Here is a 24,699-nt window from a genome sequence, read left to right as displayed (position 1 = left end):
ACACTTGGTATGGTTGTCTGTATACACTGAAGGATTTTCATTATTTATTTTTATGGAAGGAAGTTTCTTTTCCTTGTTGCTTTATTTCCAGTTTTTTGTTGCTGAGTCAGGTGGACCTTGTCATCATGTCTATATTAGGCCCTGAATAATATGACTTGCCTCTTTCATTCCTTTAACCAATTTACTTTGTTTTGCAAAAATACAATGCTGATGTTGGATATTTTGTTATGTCTTACCATTTTTTTTTGGTGTGAAATAAACTTGTTGATAACCATGAAAACACATACATTTTCACAATAGTAAAATCCATGGTCATTTTTGTTTCAGTCCAGTGATTATTCGATGGTGGCAGCGTGGTGGGTATGCCTTTAGTTTTGCCCTAAATGATATATACATAGGACCACCATGCTCAGAGAACTGTAACAGACAGGGCACCTGTGAGAACAGTAGATGTATCTGTGATCATGGATTTAATGGTATGTTCAGAAATACTTTGAGGTTTCATGTCCCTATCTAGGTCAAAGTTACATACAGTCTAAATCTGATATTGGCAATTATTTTGTAAATTAATATAGAAAAATTAAATATTCATGTTTATCTGGGTATGGAAGTACCTTAAAAAAATTTAAGATTATCATTGAATTTGTCAAAGACATACCTATTAATCCTCCCACATTAGGTGGGCGACTCTCACAAAATCAATGAAAATTTTGAATCTCCTGTATATAAATGTAAGCTTTGTGGGAGTTTTATTTTAAATTGACTATATTTTCAGTGAAAAATACTAAATAATTTAATTTTTGAAGAATAAGATAATTTATTGAGTGAGAATGCGTCCAGTTTAGAAAAGTGGAAAAAAAATAGTTCACTTGGAAAATATTTTACCCCACTCATTGAATGTGTGGTATATTAGAATCACTTATCTTGGCTACAATTGGTTGGATTGAATTCAAATTTAATGTGTGGCATCATATAGATGGGGCATATGTTGTAAGCGATTTTTATTGCTTTGCGATATCAACTTCCTGTTTCGTGGGATTTTTGCCATTTATCACTCTATGGAATGATAGAGAAAATTTTTGGTCACAAAAGTCACTGCTTGATTTCAAATTTTGTTTTTGGCTTTATTTTAGCCTTTATAGGGCATATATTGTAAGTGATTTTGATTGCTGTACGATATACAATTTCTGTAGGAGCACGACAACTTCATATTTCCAGTTACATTAACACTGTTAATTGTTCGTAATGCATATATTTTTCACCTCAGCATGTGGTATCAGGATTGATTACTTTCTATCAGTACACTATAAGATGATTTATATTTAGGTCCTACTTGTGAATCTACGGCAGTTAATCAACTTGGATTGTATGACTGGTTTGATAGCCACCATGATCCCTCTACTGGATGGAATCGTATCCTTGGTGGAAGTTTAGGTCTGAAATGTGGTGTGGTGGATTATGGGAATGCTCTTTTCTTTAGTGAAGATGGGACCAGAGAGGCAGTTACTAAACCACTTAATACAACATACTTAAGGTGATGTTAGCTATCTTGTTCAATGGAAGGCATTCTAATGATTCATGGAGAACAACCCGGTTTTCTACTGAAATGATGCTTTTCAGCCACTGTGTAGTCTTTGTAGTGTTAATTCTGTTGATAGCAGTACTGACAAAATTTTACTTGTGAAAAATGATGTTGAAAATGTTCATAAATCTTCATTGTTTAAAGTCCAACTGACACTTTGAATTCAGGGTTACTGTTTTCTTTTAATTGTGAGGCAAGAATAGAAGAGAATGGCAAATCTTACCTATAAAATTGAACAAGGCCAGTTATGACCCGCAGACAATGTTTTTTCCTCCCAACTGCATTGATGTTTGACTGTCAAAATCATGTATCCATATGTAGTTTTCATATGTTACAGAATGTTACAGTTTGTAATAAAGATTGGTGGAGGTGAACAATCCTTTGCCTGCACCGACCCTAGCACAAGAAACGAGGGCATCATTGTTGATTACTCCACAGATAATGAAATCACATGGAATATTCTGAAAATTGTAGAACCAAAGGTGTATAATACAACCAAAGAGTTTGTCACCTTAGAATTACCAGCTGATGCCAAGACTGATCACACCATTTTTAGGTTCAGACAGCCTCTTGGATATGGTGGTGAGATTGTATACTTTAAGTTTGTTGTTCCATTGTTTCATACATTTAAACATATATAGGAATCACTTTGTCCATCTGTACTAATTTTGTTGCAATAATAATAACTCATAATGGATGGAATGATTTCAAATTTGATATGTGACTTTATATAGAATGGCCATTTGTTGTAGGCACTTTCTTTTGCCTTTCAATATCAACTTACCATTTTGTGTGAGTTTCCTGTTTTTCACAATATGAAATGACGGAGAAAATTTTTGTCACAAAAATCTTTGCTTCCATTATGTAGATCGATTTCAAATGTGGTATGTGACTTTATAAATTCAATATGTGTGAATATGTTGTAAATGATTTTGGTTGTTGTCCAGTATCATCTACATGTATGAGTAAGGGTATACCCAGCATGACAACACACACATCTTTAAGGTATTCAAACACAAGAGAAATAATCTTAAGTCTTTAATGTTCCATAAAATGCAATCTCCTCTGCAGACCTATAACTGCTTCCTGATTTTCTACATATCACTCTGTTTATAGACTCTGGTATACAGGAAGTGAAAAAATTCACAAGGCATGAGCACTACCCCATTACAAATCTGCTAAGTTGTATTCTTTGTACTGTACTAATTTAATGAAATACCAAGGAGATTGCATAAAGTGTTGATATTTATCAATTATGGAATTTTAACGAAGTCAATACATTATATATGGACCTGTTCAGATTATAATCTAACAGGTACATATATTATGCATTGACTGAGTGGAAGTCCTTAATTTATATATTACACATGTAGATAATGTGTAGTGGATATGGACTTGAGTGTTATTAATTTTCCACCATGAGTGGCTGAGAGTACTTATGGAATGGAACAGTTTATATCCAGAGCTAAATTAAGAAGTATAGCATCAATATACATATATATAGAAACATAGCATCAATAAATTTAAAAATAGAAATAAGGCTTCAGGTACACTGAATATCCTTTGAATCACGTGATCATGATAACCAATGAAAAAAGAAGAATGTTACCCCATATGTAATACAATGTATACACATTTATCGAATTAGAACATGTGGATAGAGTGCTACAATCTTGGAAAATAGGACTATCTAGGACTACTTGTTTTGTTCAAGTATGTATTTAAATGTAAGAAGAAGTAAAATCATAGGTTTTGATGAAGATTTATTTGACTAAAATAAAATTTGGTGATCTTCAGAAATGCAGAGGGGCCTATTTAAAAGAAAGAGGGACACTATGCACTTTAATTAGTTAATTTTTGGCTAGCTGAGACAATTATACGTACATACATGTATCAATTCAGGTAATGAAATAGAATCGTAACCCTGTTAAGTGCTTTCATGGATATTAAAGCTAATGTTATGGTATATCTTTTATTTTATAGGCATGTCCAGAGCAGAATGGGGTATAGACAGTGTAGTAATTGGTGTAAATGAAACTAATGCAGACACTTTTTATGATGATTTTAATATGATGATGCCAGACCCAAGTAAATGGCTTCAGGCTGAAAGTGCAATTCCTAGATCTTCATGTAGTTCTGGAGGCAATGCTTTAGAATTCAGTAGGGACACAGGTATGTGTCATATGCGTGTAGTTCTGGAGGCAATGCTTTAGAATTCAGTAGGGACACAGGTATGTGTCATATGTGTGGAGATTTTAGATAGGTCTCACTTTTCTGTTTTGATATATGTAAAAAAAGAAATCAGATAGAACAATTCAAAGATGTCATATTTTATATAACCATATCAATGGGGTGTCAAAGATAATAACAAAATAACTCATAATTATACAACAGGAAGGAATATCAATGGTCAAGTCAGAGATAAACCAGAACAAAATTAAATGAGCCAGGCATTTCAAAGTGAATTAGTGGGTTAAATCAGTTTTTATGGCTTGGCAATACTCCTGTTTCTATAGTGGCTATAAGAGTTCTGGTGTTATTTGCACACACTAGAGTCAAAAATTATAAAACAGTAGTTAATTCAGTGTTAGATTTAACAATAGCCAGTTATGAACTTATGTGGTTGTTATGGAATTGTTCAGGATTTGACCTTTACATTGACTGGAATACTTTTTAAGAGAGTGGACAAGGTACACTTTGTTTACAATGTTGTCAGATGTATTGAGGATGTCACCAAAAAAAAAAAAGGTGACAATGTCTTCAATGTGGTAGGAATTACATTTTGTGACCAGCTGATTTCAGCCCTAATACGATAATGTTATTCCTGTTTCAGGTTTACGATTTGCCTCTACCCACGACTACTATGTAACATCCTCTACATTCCTACAGTTTGATATTGCCATGGGCTGTGACTCTCTCTATGATAGTTTATATGGTGTTATATTAGAGTACTCTATAGACATGGGACAGACATGGCGTCCTGTGATAGAGGAGTGTGCCCCACCAAACTTTGAATGTTCTGGTTACCATCTCAGCAGTGAATATATGTCAGATCAGCACAGAAACTGGACCAGGGTTACAACTTACCTACCACCTGGTGCAGTGTATGTTTATTTTTACGAATTGAATTGTCATGGTTTTAATCAATGATGTTACAGATACAGAATAAGTAAAGATGCATTCCTCGTTGTTCAATGAAGACCAATGGGTGGCCTTGAGCTGACAATTTTCATACCAATGTTGGTTGTGGGAAGGAAACAAATTTCTATAGAACGGCCAGTTTAGATGAAATATTGGTCTTGATTCTTAGTACCTTTAGTTGTACTTTTTGTGTAAATTATAGTATTGTTGAAATTAATAATCTAAAATCATTTGTATTTGTCTTTATTTCACTTTTTTGCCTCTTACAGTAAACCAGATTTTAGCCACTTCTATCAGACTGAAAGTTTTTTTCTGTTAAGACAGTTGATCGTTTTTCACAGGACTGGTTCAAAATTAACTTAATCTCACAATAAGGGACAAATTTCTTTGTAGTTGCAATCCAATTGGTTTAAAAGTAAAATTTGGTCATAGATTTCTTTACCAAAAATTCCCTTTCAAAATAGCATTACTTCATCGTTTTAGGTCTCCTGCCACAAGGTTTAGATGGAAACAAATAAGCACCATACCACGAGGAAAGGTATGGGCCCTGGACAATGTTTATTTAGGAACTGGTTGCCCTTGGCTGTGTTCTGGCCATGGTTATTGCAGAAATGCAACTTGTATGTAAGTAGTACATTTTGAAAAGTAGTCCATCTAAGAATCATGCAAAATGTGTATAAGGTACAGCACATGAAGAAAAAATACACAGAGATTTTACTGCATTATCCATCTTTATACCGCATAACCTCAAGAAATTACTGTCAAAGTGTTTGTAGAGTTTACCTTTTAAGGTATTGTTAGATCAAATTTAGTTGAAATGCACCAAGGAATGATGGCAGGAAAATCTTCTTTATATAATTAGTCTAAAAATATCTACATCTGAATGCTTCAGAATGAATTTGAATAGCTTTTCAGTTGTTTTCTAGATGTATTTGAATATGTTAGAGGCAAAATAGACCAAATTGAGAAAAATGATGTGCCACTCATCGCCTGATTCTTACACAGAATGGTACTTCACTGTTTAAGGTTTCCGTTTTATCATAAGTATTTTTTTGCTATTTCAGATGTGACACAGGATTTTCTGGTCCAGCTTGTATACCTACAGTGCCCCTCCCACCCATGCTCAGGGATGACTTCAATACTGATGTTCCAAGAAAAGACAACTGGCTAGAGTTGTATGGTGGTGGTAATAACAACCTATGTGGAACTGTAGTCAGTGACAAGGCTATGACTTTTACTGAGGTAAGTTTATCTAACAGTGTGTAATTTTAGTCGGTGACAAGGCTATGACTTTTACTGAGGTAAGTTTATGTTACAGTGTGCAAGTGAAGCCAGTGACAAGGCTATGACTTTTTCTGAGGTAAGTTTATGTAACATTGTGTAACTGTAGTCAGTGACAACTGAGGTAAGTTTATGTAACAGTGTGACACTGTAGTCAGTGACAAGGCTACAACTTTTTTTAGGTAAGTTGATGTGATTGTTTAAAATTGTAGGCCATGACAAGGCAGGGCTGTTATTAGGGTAAGTTTATGTAATAGTGTGTAAGGATAGCCAGTGACAAGGCAGTAATTTTTATAGGATTGCAGAATTTTTGTTGGTTGTATAATGATGACAACCTGTCGTCTTTGGCATTCGTTATTCATTATCCTATGAGTATTGCTTATCCATCTTTTTGAAATTTTATCATACGTTCATTGGGACTTGATAAAGACACTATAGTTGGAGGGGAGGTTGCCTGACCCCTTTTTAAAATAGGGGAGTAAAAGGTGGAAATGGGTTTTCGTTTGAATTGAAAGGAAAAGTTTATTGTTGACAAAACTTTAATGATTCATATGTCTATGAGTTCCTTTTGAAATTCTGTTTTCAGAGTTTTTACACAGTAGACTTATATACTTAATAACATTTTGGAGTTGAAGGGGTAAGAAATTTGACCATGCCCCCAAAAAATCATTTTTCAATAATTTTTGGTCTGATTTTGATTTTTGTTTTGTATTGGATTCCTTATTGAAGTTTTAATCAGATTTTTTATTGGATTCCTTTTGTAAATCCCTACCCGTCTTTTTCATTCATATGTCAGATACCTCTTACTGTGTTTGAGTATTAAGGCACCAAAGGGGCTACACCCCAAAAAGTCTACTTCTTAGCTCACCTGGCTGTCGGTTATGTGAGCTATTGCCAGCACTTGGCATCTGTCATCGTTTGTCATAATCATTAACAATTTTTCAAACAACGCACCTATGAAACTACTGAATGGATTTGGTTGAAACTTAGTTTGATTGTCCTTTAGGGTATCATGCACAAAGTTAGTGCTTCCAATTTTTGATCTGTTGAAAAACATGGCTGCCGTTACTAAAAATAGAACATAGGTGTCAGAAAGCAGTTTTTTGCATATGTCTCCAAAACTGTTGGGTTAAACAAATGACTGTGGTCAAATTTTGGTTAAAATCTGTTGACCCATGTTTAAGTTATTGCCCTTTTTGGACATTTTTGGCTATTTTTCATGTTATTATTTCAAAAATCTTCTTCTCTGGAATTACTAATCAGAATAAAATGAAACTAGTTAAGTTTGTTTCTAAGGTATCCTGCACAAACTGATCATTTAATATTTATGAAATGTCGAAAAACCATAGCTGCTGTTACTGAAAATAGAACATAAGGGGTCAAAATACAGTTTTCTTTGTAAATAACTCAAGATACGTTGAATTTAGCAAAATTCAGATGGAGGATAATATTGTTCACCATCAGAAGACAATCCTATGCCAAAATTCCGCTGATGTAGGAGTTATAGCACCTGTAACAGATTCCTTTGTTGTTTTTCATGTGTGCAACTTTGAAAATTTTCTCTGAAACCATGTGACAAAATGAAATGAATGATATTGTTGAAGTGATGTTAGATATTCAAGCTTTCATAGGGATTTTATGAATTTCAGGACAACCTGAGAATGGCAGTAAGTAGAGATATTGATACCAGTATGTTAGAGGCTGTTGAGTTCTATTTTAAGTTTGGTTGTAATGGAAATGTAAACTTCTGGCCAAGATCTGAGAGTGTGCTACTACAATACTCTACCAACGGGGGTATAACATGGAATCTTCTGAAGGAAATTAACTACAGAAACCAGTCTGATCCTCAGTAAGTATCAATAAATTTTAAAATCCTTTGGAAAACACTTACTGTAAACATATTAATTTATGTGGTTGCTTATTTCAGGGATTCAATCATCTCAATATAATTTAGTGGATTTAAAAAGTTAACAGTTCACAGGGTTGAAAATAAGTTTGCAAGTACTATTTTGGTACTTACCTGTCCACACAAAAATTGGTATACTTCAAAAATAAATATGTTCACATTTACAAATTTTTGGCTTCTTTAATATTGTCATAATACAAAAAAAGTATTCCAAACTGTGTAAATAGATTGAGATTGTTCATTTTACTTTTTTGAAAAATGCATCAAGAGAGTGTTGCCTAAGTCACTTTAATGCAAAAATCTTTAGTGGAGTTTATAAGGAAGTTATTTCTTCAAGGCTAAATAGATTGTAACACTTTATTTTTCATCCATTTAGGTTTTTTAGTATTCATTTACCAATGAAAGCGAGAGCACATGCTACAAGATTCAGGTTGTGGCAAGCCAGGAATAGAGGTATGAACCAATTACTGTAAACTGGGAAATTTTTGCTGCATTTTTGTTCGCTAATTTTCACTTCAAGGCCTATAAAGTAAAAATTAAACAGTCATGAATATTTTTTGATGAACATAATACAATTTTAAAAAATGCACAAAAACAGGTCAATCACAGAAACCACAATAATTTTTTGGTTTTCATTGCTGTAAGTCATAATAGTGAAATGCTTTTTTTTACAAAAAAAAAATGTAGAAAAACTATATAGACCTTAAATTTGAATCAAGTAGTTAAATTACATTTACTTTGTACATCTGTTTACAGCAAGTAAGATAGTTAACTTCTCAGAATAGAGTTGGTATTCCCAGGACTGAATAACCATTTAATACCTGATGAAATGTCTTAGGTAGATACCTGGACAATTGAGAAGGAGATTCAAACTTCATTTCATTTCACAGATGTTTTAATGTTAATTTGATAGACAGTTTAAATCTCTTTGTCAATTCAAAGCAAATTCATCTTAACGATTGTCATTTAATCATGGGAAGACCAACTCCATTCCCTGAAGTCAACTATTTTACTTGCTGTAATTTGTGAGGATGCTAAATTTATTTGCCTGTTAGATGAATATGATGGATATAATAACTTTTGTATGCAGGTATAGAAAGGAAGTTAGGCATCATCAAAACTTAAATTTGCCGCTGTTGAAGTTCATTATATCGAAAGCCTAACACAAATATTTCTTTCAAAACTAATTTCTTTGGTAAACAGTGATGTGTCTGTGATCAAATTGTATATATATTTTTATACAGCATTATTATAAGGCCAAAAAAAATTATGTCTGTTTCCAGCTGTTTTACCTAACTTTTTTGTGCCTACTGTAAACATTTTATGGTAATTTTTGCTCAATCACCATTAAGTTTAAATGGTACCGTTTACCCATTAACTCAATGTTTTTTAAAGTTTAGATATTTTCCCTATATACTTCCAACATTTTTTCTTGCTGGGAGCAGGAAACATGACTATTATAATTTGTTTGCCTTATTCACTGGGTAGCCTTGTTTCCAAGCCTATAGGTTTTTGTTTTGAAGATCAGTGAACCCTGAAAAGTGAGTTATTAATGGGTTACTAATTTTATGGCTTAAGCATTCAATGAAATTTGAAAATGTAAAATTTAAATTTTGAATTTGGGTAATGTAAATAAATTATCTTTTTAACATAACCGTGATCTCAAAATTTCAACAAAACGTAGAAATTGATACATATACCAGCAAGTATAATTAAAGAGGTAGACCTAGAGTAAGGGACACTACTCTTACAAATCATTGGAACGTTTGTATTCAATATTTTACATCAATCTCATGTAAGCATCAAAGTAACTTGGACTGATTCATTCTGTTTCAAATGAAAGCTTGATAGGCTTTTGTGAAATTGAATATGATACAAATATATCACTGATTTCAAGAGTTATGACCCTTACCCTAGGTCTTCCTCCTTAAATTTGCAGTTCTCAGTTTTATGATTAAGTGCTTTGATTTACTGAGAAGTCTTAAATGACTTCCATGAGAGGTTACAACAGATCTCTTGTCTAAGAATTCGCTGCCTTTTATCATTATAGGCAGAATGCTTTCGTCTTGGGCTGTAGATAACTTCTATGTTGGTAAGATGATGATGAACCCCCTCTCCCTGACAGATAACTTTAATGAAGTGACTAGATCTCCAGAATGGCTGTTCATCAATGATGGTAATTTGGGACCATTCTGTGAACATAAAACAAGGTACTGGTAGTAGTGAAAGTCAGTTTGTTTCATTTCATATAACAAGCTTAATTCGTATGTACCAATCAAATCTGGTTTTTTTCTTTTTTCTTCATTTATTGTGTAGAATTATGCTTTCCCTTAGCCAGATCTTACTGTGTAGGCTAATTGCTGGCACTGTTAAACTTACAGAAAAATGTGATATGGCCCATAATATCTTTGTAAAAGCTTGACTTTCGTAACCTTAAGTAGCAGGATTGATGAATGAAAGAAATTTTACTTTAAATGAGGTTGCCACAAGAGAAGATCTTGGTTTCTGATTTTCGACTATAAAAACAACTACTAATGTTTTGCTACTGTCCAGAATTGTTCACAACCTCTATGAAAAATTCATTGCTTATATTGCTTTCAATCATATTAAATATATAGGATGATACATTGTAGTCTTCATCACCATACATACTGGTAGGTTTATAATAGGAATTGGGCTGTCATTCATCAGAAAATTTCTTTTTTGAATTTTTGATTGGTACATTGCATCATGGGTTGTTGTCTGATAGTCATTTCCCCTACCTCAGTTTTAACCTATATCACCAATGGTAAATTCAGGTCTTATAACCCCTTAACTCCATCTGTACTTCCATCCCTCCAGAGGGGAGTACCTACTTTTTGTAATCTGTATTATTCCAACTTTGCACATTGTTTACATACATAAGTGATAATGGCACTCTCTGTTATACAGAATTTGAATAAATTTTAATTTGCAATTTTTATCATGTTGAAACAAGCCATTTTCATCACATTTTAGCTCACCTTGCCCGAAGGACCTTGTGAGGTATTGCCATCCATTTGGCGTCCTTCAACATTGTTAACAATTTTTCAGAACTCTTATTCTCTGATACTGCAGGACCAATTAGAACCAAACTTGTTGTGAATGTTACATGGGGTATTGTTCATAGAACTGGCTGGGGAATTTTTGATCTGTTGAAAAACATGGCAGCCATTACTAAAAATAGAACATAGGGATCAGACAGAAGTTTTTCACATTCATCTCCAAAACCATTAGGTTTAGCCTAATTTTGACCAAGTAGAAATGTTCCACATGATGAGATCTATCTGTAGTCAAATTTTTGTTTTAATCTGCTAAGCCTTGTTGAAGTTATTGCCCTTTTTCAAAGTTTTTTTCCTTATTTTTAATGTTATTTCTTTCAATAATCTTCTCTGAAAATACCTGATTAATTAGAACGAAATTTGGTATGAATAATCCTTGGTAAATTCTGCATAGATCTGAAGCAATGATTTTTGATCTGTCAAAAAACATGGCCACTGTTACTAAAAATAGAACAAAGGAGTCAGTCAGAAGTTCTACTCGTATATCTCCAAACCATTAAGTTTAGCCAATTTCTTTCAGTTGTGGAAAAGATCCTTATAAGGCCTTCAATGGTCTGCATTGTATCAAAGTTGTCGGACGACTCCTTGCTAGAGTTATTGCCCTTGAAAGGGGAAAAATGACATTTTTGTTCGTTTTGTTTTGTTTTGTGTTTTTTTTTTACAGTTTTCAGCCAATATCTTGAAAACTATAATAGATAGAAAGAAACTTTCAATTCATGATATGATCCTTATTATAAGTCCTACCAAAGAATTCTTTCAAGTCAAATTTGTCAGACAGCTCCTTTTTAGAGTGATTGCCCTTGAAAGACAAAAATTTAAACAGGTGAGCTTTTAGGTCCCTGGGAGACTCTTGTTATTGTTACCCAAACTTATTTACTTTGTGTTATTTGTAACTCCAAAAGTATTGAGCTAATATTATTCACTTAGAACAGTCTTAACTTATATGGTGAAGATGTGCTCCTCCTTTGCGCAATAAACAATATGCACATGGAAAATTTATGTTATTTTTCAATTTTTTGCAAATTTTTAATGTCTAGGATATCTGATTGTATCCTTGAAAACATTTTGTTGAAAGTTTCATTTTGAGGTATGATCTTTATAACAGTGTCAGATTGACATTTAAATGTCTCGCCTATAAAAATGGATCTGTCAGAACATACAGTTATATAATGGCAGCCTAGTAGTGTATTTCCTTTTCACTCTGAGTCGCAAATTTTTTTAATCCCATGTTTCTCAGTTAACTTCTCTAGCAATCCCATTATGTTTTCATGTTTCTCCGCCAACTCCTCTAGCGATCCCATCATGTTTTCTGGAAGGTGCTTGTGTTTAACTACAAATTTAAGCCTCATTGTAGGACTTGAGAAGCTACTTAAAGGAGTCATGCATTTTATGTTATTCAAAAAAGCAGTAGTTAAGTTAAAGAACTTAAAAACATCTCGGGTATTTTTTAGAGTGTCTGTTTCTTTCTTTTTCTCAGCAAGATATTTTCTTGTTTGTTAAAGTTTCTTGCTCTCTTTGTCCATGATTTTTTCGAATGTGTTGTATCTGTAGCAAGTCTGTCAAAGTGTTCATCTATATCATTCTTAAAAGTCTCTCTTTGTGTTGCAATTTCTTTCAGTAGTTTTGAATGTATTCCATGTTCTCCAATCATAAGAACCTTTTTTCCCTTCTTTGTCCAGTTCTTTGTCCTGAACTTCCATGTCAATAATAACAGCATCAAGTTTTTTTTTCTTGTGAAATTCTTCAATTTCAATCAGTGTGTGTCCAGCTGGTAGGTCTTTTGCAATGCAACTAGGACAAACAAATTTCTCACAACAGGCTCAGTGAACAGGTGCAATATAAATAGCAGAATTGCTCAATATGAGATCAGGTTTAGTTCCCTTCTGTCCTACTTCCTTTATTCCAATGACTTCATGTCGATTGACATTCTTAAATTAGGATGAACAGTCTTATGACATTTGATGCAAATCAGTATATCATAGTCAAGACACTTAACTGAATGTTTGGCCGTGTCTCACATAATTGACACAAAGCTATCTCCTGGGCGCTCACAAAAGTTCTTGATAGTGCCATTTTTTATGGAAATTTAGTACATTATGTCAGACTAACGGAATGATATCAGTTGTCCAGTTTCATCCTACTACAACAGGACTGTTTACTTAGAATGGAAGAAAATCAAATTGATGGGCCTGATTATTTATTGTTGTTTAAAAGTATTATCTTTTACTTTCCTTCCCTGTAAGTCACTGAGTACACTTGACTGTTCCTAACACGTAACTCAATTGTTGTTTTATTTTTTGGAAAGGAAATGTTTTAGTAGAAATAATTCAGGGTTTTTTCTTGGCCACTGGTTGACACAAAATACTTAAAGCTGAAACAATACATTATATTCTTGAATGTTGTCAATTTCCTAAAATTATGCGATCTTGCTTTAGAAATAATTAAGCAAAATATGTGTATCTGAAATCAAGTACTCTAAACATATTAATTTTCGCTACCTTCACGGTGGACAGAAAACCATGAAAAATTGTACCAGCGGCATGGATTTTTTAACACTATATAATGCTAATTATATTTTTAAACCATGAAAATTGATACCAGTGAATGCGTTCAGGTGTCTTAGTGACCATTTGTATTTAATGGTACAGTTAACCTACCTTATTGACCACCTGTATTTATTGGTACAGTTAACCTGCCTTAGAGACCACCTGTATTTAATGGCACAGTTTACCTGCCTTAGTGACCACTTGTATTAAATGGTATAGTCAAACCTGTCTAAGTGACCACCTGTATTTAATGGTACAGTTAACCTGCCTTAGTGATCACCTGTATTTAATGGTAGAGTCAAACCTGCCTTGGTAACCCCCTGTACTAATTGGTACAGTCCATCCTGGCTATGTAACTCCCTGTTTAAAATAGTACAGTCACGTCTTGCTAAGTGACCCCCTGTATTAAATGGTACAGTCAAACCAGTCTTAAGTGACCTCCTGGAATTAATAAGTCTCTGACTGATTGTCTGGCTAATTTATTTAATGTATTTATGTATCACTTAATTTTATATATATAGACAGGATACAGTAGTATCAGGACAGTCAGCCATGGTGTTCAGACATGGTACAGGAGAACATTATGTGATCACCAGAGATCTAGATGTAGGACCAATGTCTATAGTACAGTTTGATGTATGTTGAATTACTGTAAAATCAAATTTTGTTTTGAATTTTTTATATTCATTAAAGAGGGGTCCATATTACAATCTACTTGTCATCCGTAGTTCGTCCTTCCGTCCTTTACACTTTTCGTACAATATTTCTCATCTTCTCTTGGAGAGAATGCTAAAATATTTGGTATGTTGCTTTTGCATGATGATTTGTACAGCCTCTTCCTTTTTTCAGGTTCCTCGCTCATCTATGTCTTGTTTACTGCTTGTGTTATTAATTTTTCAGTTGGTACATATGGAATTTTTCGTAACAGATTTCTCAGCTTCCATTTGAGGGAATGATAAGATATTTGGTCGATTGCTTTTGCATGGCCATTTGTACCATGTCTCCCCCTTTTCTGGTTCCTCTTTCATCTACTTGTTGATTGACTTACAGTAAGTTTTTAGGTTGTGCATAATGGAAATTTTCACAACAGAATTCTCAGCTTCTTTTACAGGGAATGCTTAGATATTTGGTATATTGCTTCTGCATGATGTCTCTTTCCCAACTTTGAAGAGTTTGAGTTTTCGTAGCACAATGTAGCATGCAACATCTTGTTATTATGGTATGAATGCTTCTGGGTTTTATCACACCATAAATGATGAAATCGATGTTTCTTATAGAAGAATAGATACATTATCATGTGGAATATCTGGGCGAGTGCATGAGGACATGTGGTGATGTTAAGAATGTTATTGTCAGTATCAAAATCAAAAGTATTTAACTATTATTCTGTTTATCAGTAATCTAATAATTCAATTTTTTGCCATCACTTGGGGGTCTGTTGTCATCAACAATTTTTCAAAACTATTCTCCTCTGACACCACTTGATTAATTGGAACCAAACTTAGTATGAATGTTTCTTGGGGTATCGTGCATAGAACTGATGTGGGAATTTTTGATTCGTCATAAAACATGGCCACCATTACTAAAAATAGAACATAGGGATCAGACAGTAGTTTTCCCCATGTATCTCCAAAACCGTTAGGTTTAGCCAAATTCTGATATAGGGTAAAATTGTTCAACATGATGAGATCTATCTGTGGTCAAATTTTCATTTTAATCTGCTGAGCCATGTTGGAGTTATTGCCCTTTTTCAATGCTTTTTTGCTATATTTAATGTTATTTCTTTAAATAATCTTCTCCTCTGACACTACTTGACCAATTGGAATCAAACTTGGTTTGAATATTCCTTGGGGTATCATGCATAGAACTGGTGTGGGGATTTTTGATCCCTTAAAAACATGGCCACTGTAACTAAAAATAGAACAAAGTGGTCAGACAGTAGTTTCACACATTTCTCCAAAACTGTGAGTTTCAGCAAAATTATTTCGACAGCTAAAATGACCCTTTTTATAAGGCCTTCAAAAGTCTTCAGGGATCAAAGTTGTCAGGTGACTCCTTCTAAGAGTTGTTGCCCTTGACAGATGAATTTTTACAGTTTTCAGACAATATCTTGAAAACTATACTAGATAGAAAGAAACTTTCTGTCGCTGAAATGATCCTTTTGATTGTCCTACCAAAATTTTCATTTGAAACTAAAGAAGGTCTACTGACTTCACAATTAGTACAAGCTTGTTGTAAAAGGCGACTAAATAGTACTCAGAAACCTAGCCCCAGGTGTTGGAATGGGGTACAGCTGGCGTGTTACATGCTGGGGTTGTCAGGCTACAATTCGGAAAACCTGACCGCAAACCATAGTGGTGCAACGTGTTGGGAAAGATGCCACGTTCCTCGCTCGTGTAAGAACCCTCCTGTGGTATTCAATAGGAGTAGGAACCTTTGCGCTCCGCCACAGGAGGCTTAATTGCCCGACCCTACCCATCCCTCCTTTTTTGTAGTGGCGATCAAAATTTGTTGACCCTATTATCCTTGTGTCCCATCCCACTTTTCATTTCATTATCATTTCATGTTCATTTTATCATCCATTTCATGTTCATTGCCTGAATATAGCTGAAATATTGTTGTTTGGGCGTTAAACTCCAACAATCAATCAATCAATCACAATTAGTCCCAATGTTTCGACAGATATTTTTGAATTCCTTGTACTGTATGTGAGATTGAAAAATGTCAACAAGATCAAAGAAAAGAAAGTACAGATTACCGATAAAATATGTTTTGTAGTCAAGTATATTTGATATTTTAATATCTATTTTCTTGGTCAGAGGTTCTCTATCTGATTTTTTATCTATTTTGATAAAATTGATAAGTGAAGACTTCGCAAAAAAATTGGTTTAACACATAAGATATGTTTTTCAAAATAAGTTATTTCTCAACACTTACAGATCAATGTGGGATGTGGTTCCAAGCCATCAGAGAAGTATCCAGTGAGGCTTGAATACTCTGCTAACAGTGGTAAAACATGGCATTTACTGGTCCCTAATTGTGCTGAAGTATCAACAGCTCGGTGTTTTGATGTCAACTTAACACCTTCTATCTATTATGGTGGGACTACTGCATTCTGGAGAAGGGTGACCATACCGTTGAACAATGTTTATGTATGTGGGTTAGTAATAATTGTATAAAACATTTTATTTGTATTTATATTGTATTTTGTATAAAATTATTATTCTATGATATTCTTCAGTAGTATACCCCCGCTCAGTGAGTGAGAGGTATATCAGAATCAAATTGTCCATATGTCATTCTGTCAATCCAAATCTTGACCCCAAGTGGATGGATTGATTTCAAATTTGGTATGTGCCTTTATATAGGTTGGGCATAGTTTTGTAAGGGATTTTGATTGCTGTTCGATATCACCCTTAAATATATAATAATTTATCTCCTATTGAATACATGAAGAAATATTGTGCAATATATTCTGTTTCTCTCTCTTTTTATACCTCCGCTCCAAAAGATATTGTCTTCCTTTGATTAAGTTGCAACCCCTTGATGAACTTCTTTAGATAGCTGGACAATTTAGAAATTTAAACTTTTTGGAAGACATCTGTTCAAACACCTATGGAATAATAGAGAGCTTTTATCTTGTCAATTGTTCAGTTAGCTACCTGAGGCAGTTCATCAGGTAATGCTCACTTTATCCCCTAAAGTTAACTTTTTCACTCATTATATAAACTTTCTGTCAGACATTTTACTTGTAGATTAATCTTTAATAAAATTTTAAGGAGATAGACCTAGGGTAAGTGACATAACTCTTGAAATCAATTATATGTTTGTATCATATTCAATTTCACCATGGCCTGTCAAGCTTCTATTTGAAACAGAATGAAATCAGTCCAAGAGCTATTGCCATCACTTGGCTTCTGTTGTCGTCTTCGTTATTGTTGTCGTTGCCCATTGTCCTTCGTTGTTACAATTTTTCAAAACTCTTCTCTTCTAAAACTACTTGACTAATTACAACCAAACTTGGTATGAATGTTCTTTAGGGTATTGTGCATAGAACTGATGTTAAGATTTTTGATCTGTCAAAGAACATGGCCACCTTTACTAAAAACTGCCGAAATGATCTTCATTATAAGTCTGCATTGGGACAAAGTTGTGTTGTTAGAGTTATCACCCTTGAATTTTTTTTTTTACAGTTTTCAGCCAATATAACTATAATAGATAGAAAGAAACTCAGTTGTAGATATGATCCTTATGATAAGGCCTATAAAAATGTGTGGAGATTTAAGTTGTCAGACGACTTCTTGGTAGAGTAATTGCTCTTGAAAGGCAAAAAATGATGTTCTTAGCAGTTTTCAGCCAATATCTTGAAAACTATAATAGATACAAAGAAACTTTCAGATGATGATATGATCCTACCAAAATCTTCTTTGAGTCAAAATTGAAGTCTTTTATGAGTCAACATTGTTGGACAACTTGTTGGAGCTGTTACCCTTGAAAGGCAAAAATTAACCAGGTGAGCGATTCAGGCTCCTGGGAACCTCTTGTTTGCATTTTTTAATGAAATCTGACTACGAAAATAGCCACATGTCATCAAAAGAACCTGAGAAGTATTAATTGTGATAATACTAAACAGAAAATAACAAATAAGTCATTTTCTACTGTGAAAAATATGTCAATTTAAGCTATTTTTTGGTGGGGAAGGGTTACATTTTTAAGCTCACCTGGCTATAGGCCAAATGAGCTATTGCCATCACTTGGCGGATGTTGTCGTCGTTAACATTTTCTTCAAACACCTTCTCCTCTGACACCACTGAATAGATTTACATGAAACTTATTATGACTGTTCCTTAGAGTATCCTGCACAAAATGACCATTTGGATTTTTGATCGGTTATAAAACATGGCCACCTTTACTAAAAATAGAACATAGGGGTTAGACAGCAGATTTTTGCATATATCTCCAAAACTGTTAGGTTTAGCCATATGTGACAGGGTGAAAAGTATTCAGCATGATGAGGTCTATCTCTGGTCAAATTTTGGTGAAAATCTATTGACCCATGTTGGAGTTATTGCCCTTTTTGGATGTTTTTTGCTGTTTTTGATGTTATTACTTTCAAAAATCTTCTCCTCAGAAACTACCATACAGAATTCAATGAAAGTTGGTATTTTTGTTTTTTAGGGTATCATTAACAAAAATTTTTTTTGATTTTTGATCAGTTAAAAAACATGACCGCCTTTACTAAAAATAGAACATAGGAGTCGTACAGTAGTTTTTTGCATATATCTCCAATATCTCTCAATTGCTAAAATATACTTCATATAGGGCCTACAAAAATCTCCAGGGATCAAAGTTGTCAGACGACTCCATGTAAGGGTTATAGCCCTTGAGAGGTGAAAAATGACCTTTTTTTTAGTTTTCAGCCTATATCTTGAAAACTATTATAGATAGAAGGAAAATTTCAATTGCTGAAATGATTCTTATTATAAGGCCTTTAAAAGACTTTAGGGATCAAAGTTGTCACATGACTCCGTATAAGAGTTATTGCCCTTGAAAGGCAAAAACTTGAGTTTTTTGCAGTTTTCAGTCAATATCTTGAAAGATAGAATGAAAATTATGATTGATGAAATGATCCTCATGATAAGTCCTACCAAAGTTTTCACAGGGTCAAAATTGTCGGACAATTTCTTGTTAGAGTTACTGCCCTTGAAAAGCAAACATTTAACCAGGTGAGCGATTCAGACTCCTGGGAGCTTCTTGTTCCATTTTATTCCAAAACTCTAAGTGTTGCTGCAACTTTATTAATACTATTGTAAAGCTAAGACATTGGGCTACATGTTGATATCTGTATATGTTAATTTACTTCGTTTTGTGGAAGATAGAAGTTAAAAGAATCACAAATGTCAAAATTGGATTTTTGTCTCACAGAGGTATAAAAAGTAGCCAAAAAATACAAATATTCTTCAAGTTAATCTTTTGGAACAAAAAAGATTTGTAAATTGGAGACATGAGGGTAGCTGAAAATCATATTTTGGTTGACGAGTGGTGGGTGGGTGTGCATGGGGGTTATCTCAGCCCACGTACTACATGAGATTGAAGTAAAATGCTGAATACAAATGTTCCAGTGATTATTAATAGTTGTGTCCCTTACCCTATGTCTACCATTATATATGTACACATTGGTAAACAATCAGGTGCATTCGATCAAGGAAATTAAATTTCTATCCATGGGTTTATTTCAAATTGAAACTATTAACTTTGAATTAAACTACCATCAATTTTCAAGCCTTTGACATTTTTAAGCTGAAAATTTTAGTTCATTTGCTAGATCTCATCTATAAGAACCGTCCCCACAATTAATAATTTGGTAAAAAAAATAGACTTATAAGCCAGTATATACGGTATGTAACTGAAATTTTACTGTCTGATTTTTCATTAAATGTGCATTGTCATTGACTTTGAGAAAAGTAGTATTTTCACCTTTTCTACTGTAATGGTATATTATTCTAAGGAATAGGATCATGTTTTTGTTTTTGGTGTCAAACATGATTTGAGATAATAAAACAATGTAATATACTTACAGGTTAAGTTCCAAAACCAAAATATTATTTTATTAAAAAAAAAATCAGAAATTTGGTCAAGGTAAGGGGCAAGTTGAAGAGAAATTTTAATTTACAGGAACCCTAAAAAATGATTTTATGTCATGAATCTTGATGTTTGCTTCCTTGAAAATTAATAAGATCAAATACAAAGGTTAATCTGCCCTCGTCTGTATTTTGTTTTACTGGGAAATACCTCTAGCCTTCATCTATAGCTGTTTTACCTAGAAATTTCAATCCTTTGTATTCAGCTGTTTCATGATGACCATAAACGTCAAATTTTTAGTGTAACCTCAAGAACAATATCTGATTTTCTTTTTTTGCTGGGAAACAAATTTTATAGTTCGATTACAGTTTATATCAGATTTGGCAATCGTACAATATGAAATGTATATAGAGAAGACTGCATTCGACATTAATAAATCCAGGAATTCTACTTTTAAAACTTAATACATGTACTACATGGAAGGAAAATCATTATGTTCTTTGATGTTACTACTTGAGCCAATTACAAACCCTGGTACATCAATCAATCAATCAGTCAACCATGTTTAAAAAAAAAACCTTTCATAGATGAAGTTCCTATCTTATGTACATAGGGACCATGAACTCATCATTTCCTAACCTTTTGCAATAGGGGAAGGATGCTACAAAATTTCTTATGCATTCTTTTGTCCTTCTAAAATTAGTTTACGTCAAATAACTTCAGTTTGCCTTAATTATTTCACAGATCTCTGAGGTTTAGATGGTACCAAGGTTTTATCCCAAAAGATGACTTTGCACCAGAGTGGGCTATCGACAATGTTTTTATTGGCATGGCTTGTATGGAACACTGTCTAGGTCATGGAGCATGCTCAGACACGATGATGTGTACATGTGATGAACACCATGGTGGTGACCAATGTTCACCTTTGACCTCCAATCCTCAGTACTTTAAAGAGAATTTCATACCAGGTGATGTTAATTTGGCAGCAGGAGGGTTGATCAGCTCAGATGCCTTGCCAGGTATGCAAGGTCATAGGAATGTTTGATAAACTAATAGTGGATAACCACAGTACTTGCTTAGATACAATGAAGAATTAGCATACATCAAGTGATTCTGATGAATTTGTTTGATTCAGCACTTTTTTTCTCCATATAAGTCATAACAAAAATATACACAGGCAAATAAAGTTTATGTGAAATTCATATGATTTTTTATTGAAAAGTTAACATGAATTTAATGTGAAGGTTTCATTTAGTTGAATTTCATGTGACCTCTTTCACAAATTTTATTTGCTCAATTCAGTTGAAAATCATGTGAAATTCCTGTATAAATCAGAGAAATAATTTTGCCTGTGTATACTTTAGAAAATACTAATGTATTCTTAACAGAATATGACTTATTAATTTGCATTTCCTAAGAATAATGGTACAAGCATACTATATTTTGAGGCATTTTCAGATTTTGTTTTTATAAGAGGGTGCTAAGGCCTATCAGAAAAGTGTTGATGTACTCATGAGTTGTCATGTTGCCATTTTTTAAAAGCAATTGTCCTTACTACTGTCCAATTTGATTTAAACAATACCTTGACATTAGACCCCCCTTTCTATGGGTATATTGGAATCACCTTGTCCATCCGTCGTTCATTCTATCTGTCCAAATTTTGTCATATTTGTCAGTTCCCAAAAGGTGGATTGTTTTCAAATTTGATGTGTGGCTTCATATAGATGTGGCATACGTTGTAACTGACCTTGGGGTCTGCCCTTATTCGAATTCCTGTTTTGTGGAACTTTTCTATTTTTCATTATATTGAATGATAGACAAAATATTTGTCACAAAATCTCAACTTCTAGTAAATGGATTGATTTTAAACTTAGTGTTTAGCTTCATACAGATGGATCATATGTTATGATTTTGGTTCCTCTCGAGTATCAGCTTCCTGGATGAGTTGGGTTATGCCTAGCACAACAACAGGTGCAACTTGTTTTTGCCCTGTGATGGAAAATTGCTAAAATTGTTTTTAAAGATGGGTGGAATTTCTTAAATTATAATTTATACCTATTATGCATCCACAAATTGATTTCATTTTGTTATGCTGAATGCATGAATGCATAGTAATGTTAGATAATTAGATTGATGAGGCCTAAAGTGTACATGTACACATCAAAGCTGTCTTCATCACCTTGTGTTTGTGTACAAAGTCAATGTTTGCAGGAGAAATACCAGGTAGACACATTTATAAAAACAGAACAATTAGTTATTATTATTTTATAGACAAAAACTCAAAAAAACATAATACTGATATGTCACTGAAGTATTTTTATTTGTAGGTGATACATTTAACAGTAAGTGGTGGTTATGGAGTGGTGCAGAGTTATCTTATAAATGTGGTACCCTGGTATCTGGACCAAGCTTGACATTTAAGAATACAGGGGAGCGTGTTTTGTCTACAAGAGATTTAGACCTGACTTCTGCTAGGTATGCTGTATACAAAAACTTTTCATTTTCATACCCTGACATACCAAGTGGCGAGGTATTGTGAATATCTAAACAACCCCAACCATGATTATTTCATGCAGTTTCTTATTCAGTGACTGTTTTTAAAACAACCTATATTTACAACTGGTCGTGACGTTTCATTGGCCACATCAGCTGTTTTGGGTGATTCATTTTAATTCAAAACAAATAATCGGAAAACAAACTGGACGTGAGAAAAAGAATCAAATACCAGCTTTTCTTGTGCAAGATTGGGAAATCTCAGAAACTCTTTAGCCATTTTTGTCAAATTTTCTGACTCCTCCGGTTTTTGTCCATTTCATAGTGTAAATATTTTATGTTCAGTGACCCCTACTTTTCTTTTTATAATTTCATTAAATACCTTAAAATGTTATATGAGAAGTTTTTATGAAGTCTTTGGGGTTTTTTTTGTTTGTTTTTTTTTTTTTCAATTTTTGATAGTCAAAATCTACTTGGACAAAATCTTTGGAAAATCAAGAGAAATCCTTTTCCCACTTACATCTACTTATATCTCAAAAAACAAGCACACTTACCCATCAATTTTTTTCAACTTATATTATTCTAGCATGAAAGATCTTTAAAGATTTCACAACCCTTTGAAATACTTGTTATTCTTAAACAGAACAGCGAATATCCTTAAAATTTGTTAACTCAAATTTGTGGCTAACTACCTGTCTTCTAATTGAACTATTGAAAAAAATGATTCTGTATACTCCAAATAATGTTTCTGTGAATGTTGAATTGTTTAAATCTGGTGGCATTATAATCTAGAATCCTGTTGTTTACATTGTTTAAATCAGCCATGATTCTGTAATCAAGGCCGTTATCAGTTATTACTGATCTGATTAAAGACCTATACTAACTGAAAATCTTTCTGTGGGTTATTGTTGCTAACAGTGTTTTTGTTAATTTTCGCATTTGCTCAAAACTTAGATATTTTTCAAATGGGGAAATTGAAAATACAACAGAAACAACTCTGACTTGTGAAAAGAACTCTGAAGGATTGAGCTGATATCAGCTATAGTGTATAGTGTAGGATGGATGTTAATCATTCTAAATTGCTGCCAAAACTCTTGACAGATAATAATAAATGATGATTGACTGATACATATTCAGATTTAAATTATCATAATCATTTTAGTTCCATGGTAGTCCATTTACAGGCACCAGTTATCACCATCCTACTGTGAGGTTAGATCAGAGATATTTGACAGTCAGACCAGTCTTAGCAACCACCTGTATTCAACAATAACCTGTCTTAAAAGACTGATTATGACATTCCTATGTAATGCATTCTATGTAAAATTATCTGTATATAATTCTACCTGTCTCATATGGCCATGATTTGGTTTCCTTGTACTATTACAAAAACAGATTTGACTGCATTTAATCCTATCCTAGTAAAATCAACTGTAACTTTTGACCCTGTACATGTTTTTTTTAGTACAGTCCAGTTTTTCCTACGTCTTGGATGTCGGGTGACTCCACCAAACCTGAATACTTTCCCAGTATATCTACAGTACAGTAAAAATGGAGGGATTACCTGGACTACAGTAGAACAGTTTGATTTTAACAAATATAGCAATAAACCTAATTACATTGCTCTACACTTCCCAGAAAATGCTAGATCTAATAATACCAGGTTACGCTGGATTCAGCCGTCGGTGGACGGAACTTTTTTGGAGGATTGGGCTGTTGATCATGTAAGAATTACATATGTCAAAGTTGATGAATGGAGGCTGACAAATTGTTTTAAAAAATATTGACTTATAGTCCAAAAATATGGTATTGTGATTACTGTTTTTAGAAAAAAAAAAACCAAAAACATTTGTTTTTAACCTGGCTTCATTATGACATCATTAATGAAAATGTAATCCAAAAGCAATTCTATTACTTAAATAAGACTTTTTAACTAGACTATTGGCTTGGTGGAAGGAAACAAAATATTGTTTGTGATGTCACAGCAAAAAATATATTCAGTCAGCAACAATATCTATCATAGGTTAGTTTGTAGTTGTTTGACTACACAGTTAAAATGGTTGCTTTGTAAAAATAAAATTAATTTTT

The 24,699-nt window shown here is 33.4% G+C and overlaps 1 protein-coding gene across 1 annotated transcript in view; it reads left to right on the top strand.

Annotated features, from left to right (window-relative positions):
- LOC148627671 (reelin-like) overlaps window positions 1–24,699 on the top strand; it is a 69,610-nt gene that overhangs the window by 30,110 nt on the left and 14,801 nt on the right. The window contains exons 27-41 of the mRNA XM_088576902.1: window positions 328–476; window positions 1,327–1,534; window positions 1,920–2,164; window positions 3,566–3,754; window positions 4,416–4,686; window positions 5,207–5,347; window positions 5,788–5,965; window positions 7,654–7,853; window positions 8,287–8,363; window positions 9,961–10,120; window positions 14,058–14,172; window positions 16,476–16,696; window positions 20,863–21,137; window positions 22,446–22,593; window positions 24,077–24,335. Of these exons, the coding sequence (XP_088433028.1) occupies window positions 328–476; window positions 1,327–1,534; window positions 1,920–2,164; window positions 3,566–3,754; window positions 4,416–4,686; window positions 5,207–5,347; window positions 5,788–5,965; window positions 7,654–7,853; window positions 8,287–8,363; window positions 9,961–10,120; window positions 14,058–14,172; window positions 16,476–16,696; window positions 20,863–21,137; window positions 22,446–22,593; window positions 24,077–24,335 (2,836 nt within the window). The remainder of the gene's footprint in view (window positions 1–327; window positions 477–1,326; window positions 1,535–1,919; window positions 2,165–3,565; window positions 3,755–4,415; window positions 4,687–5,206; window positions 5,348–5,787; window positions 5,966–7,653; window positions 7,854–8,286; window positions 8,364–9,960; window positions 10,121–14,057; window positions 14,173–16,475; window positions 16,697–20,862; window positions 21,138–22,445; window positions 22,594–24,076; window positions 24,336–24,699) is intronic.

The sequence above is a fragment of the Perna viridis genome, chromosome 1, assembly GCF_037379345.1.
Source record: "Perna viridis isolate PV_CMFRI_1.1 ecotype Kerala chromosome 1, ASM3737934v1, whole genome shotgun sequence".
NCBI classification, from domain to species: Eukaryota; Metazoa; Mollusca; class Bivalvia; order Mytilida; family Mytilidae; genus Perna; species Perna viridis.
The sequence above is the reverse complement of the archived record's forward strand: the minus strand, read 5'-3'. Positions and strand labels throughout refer to the sequence as shown.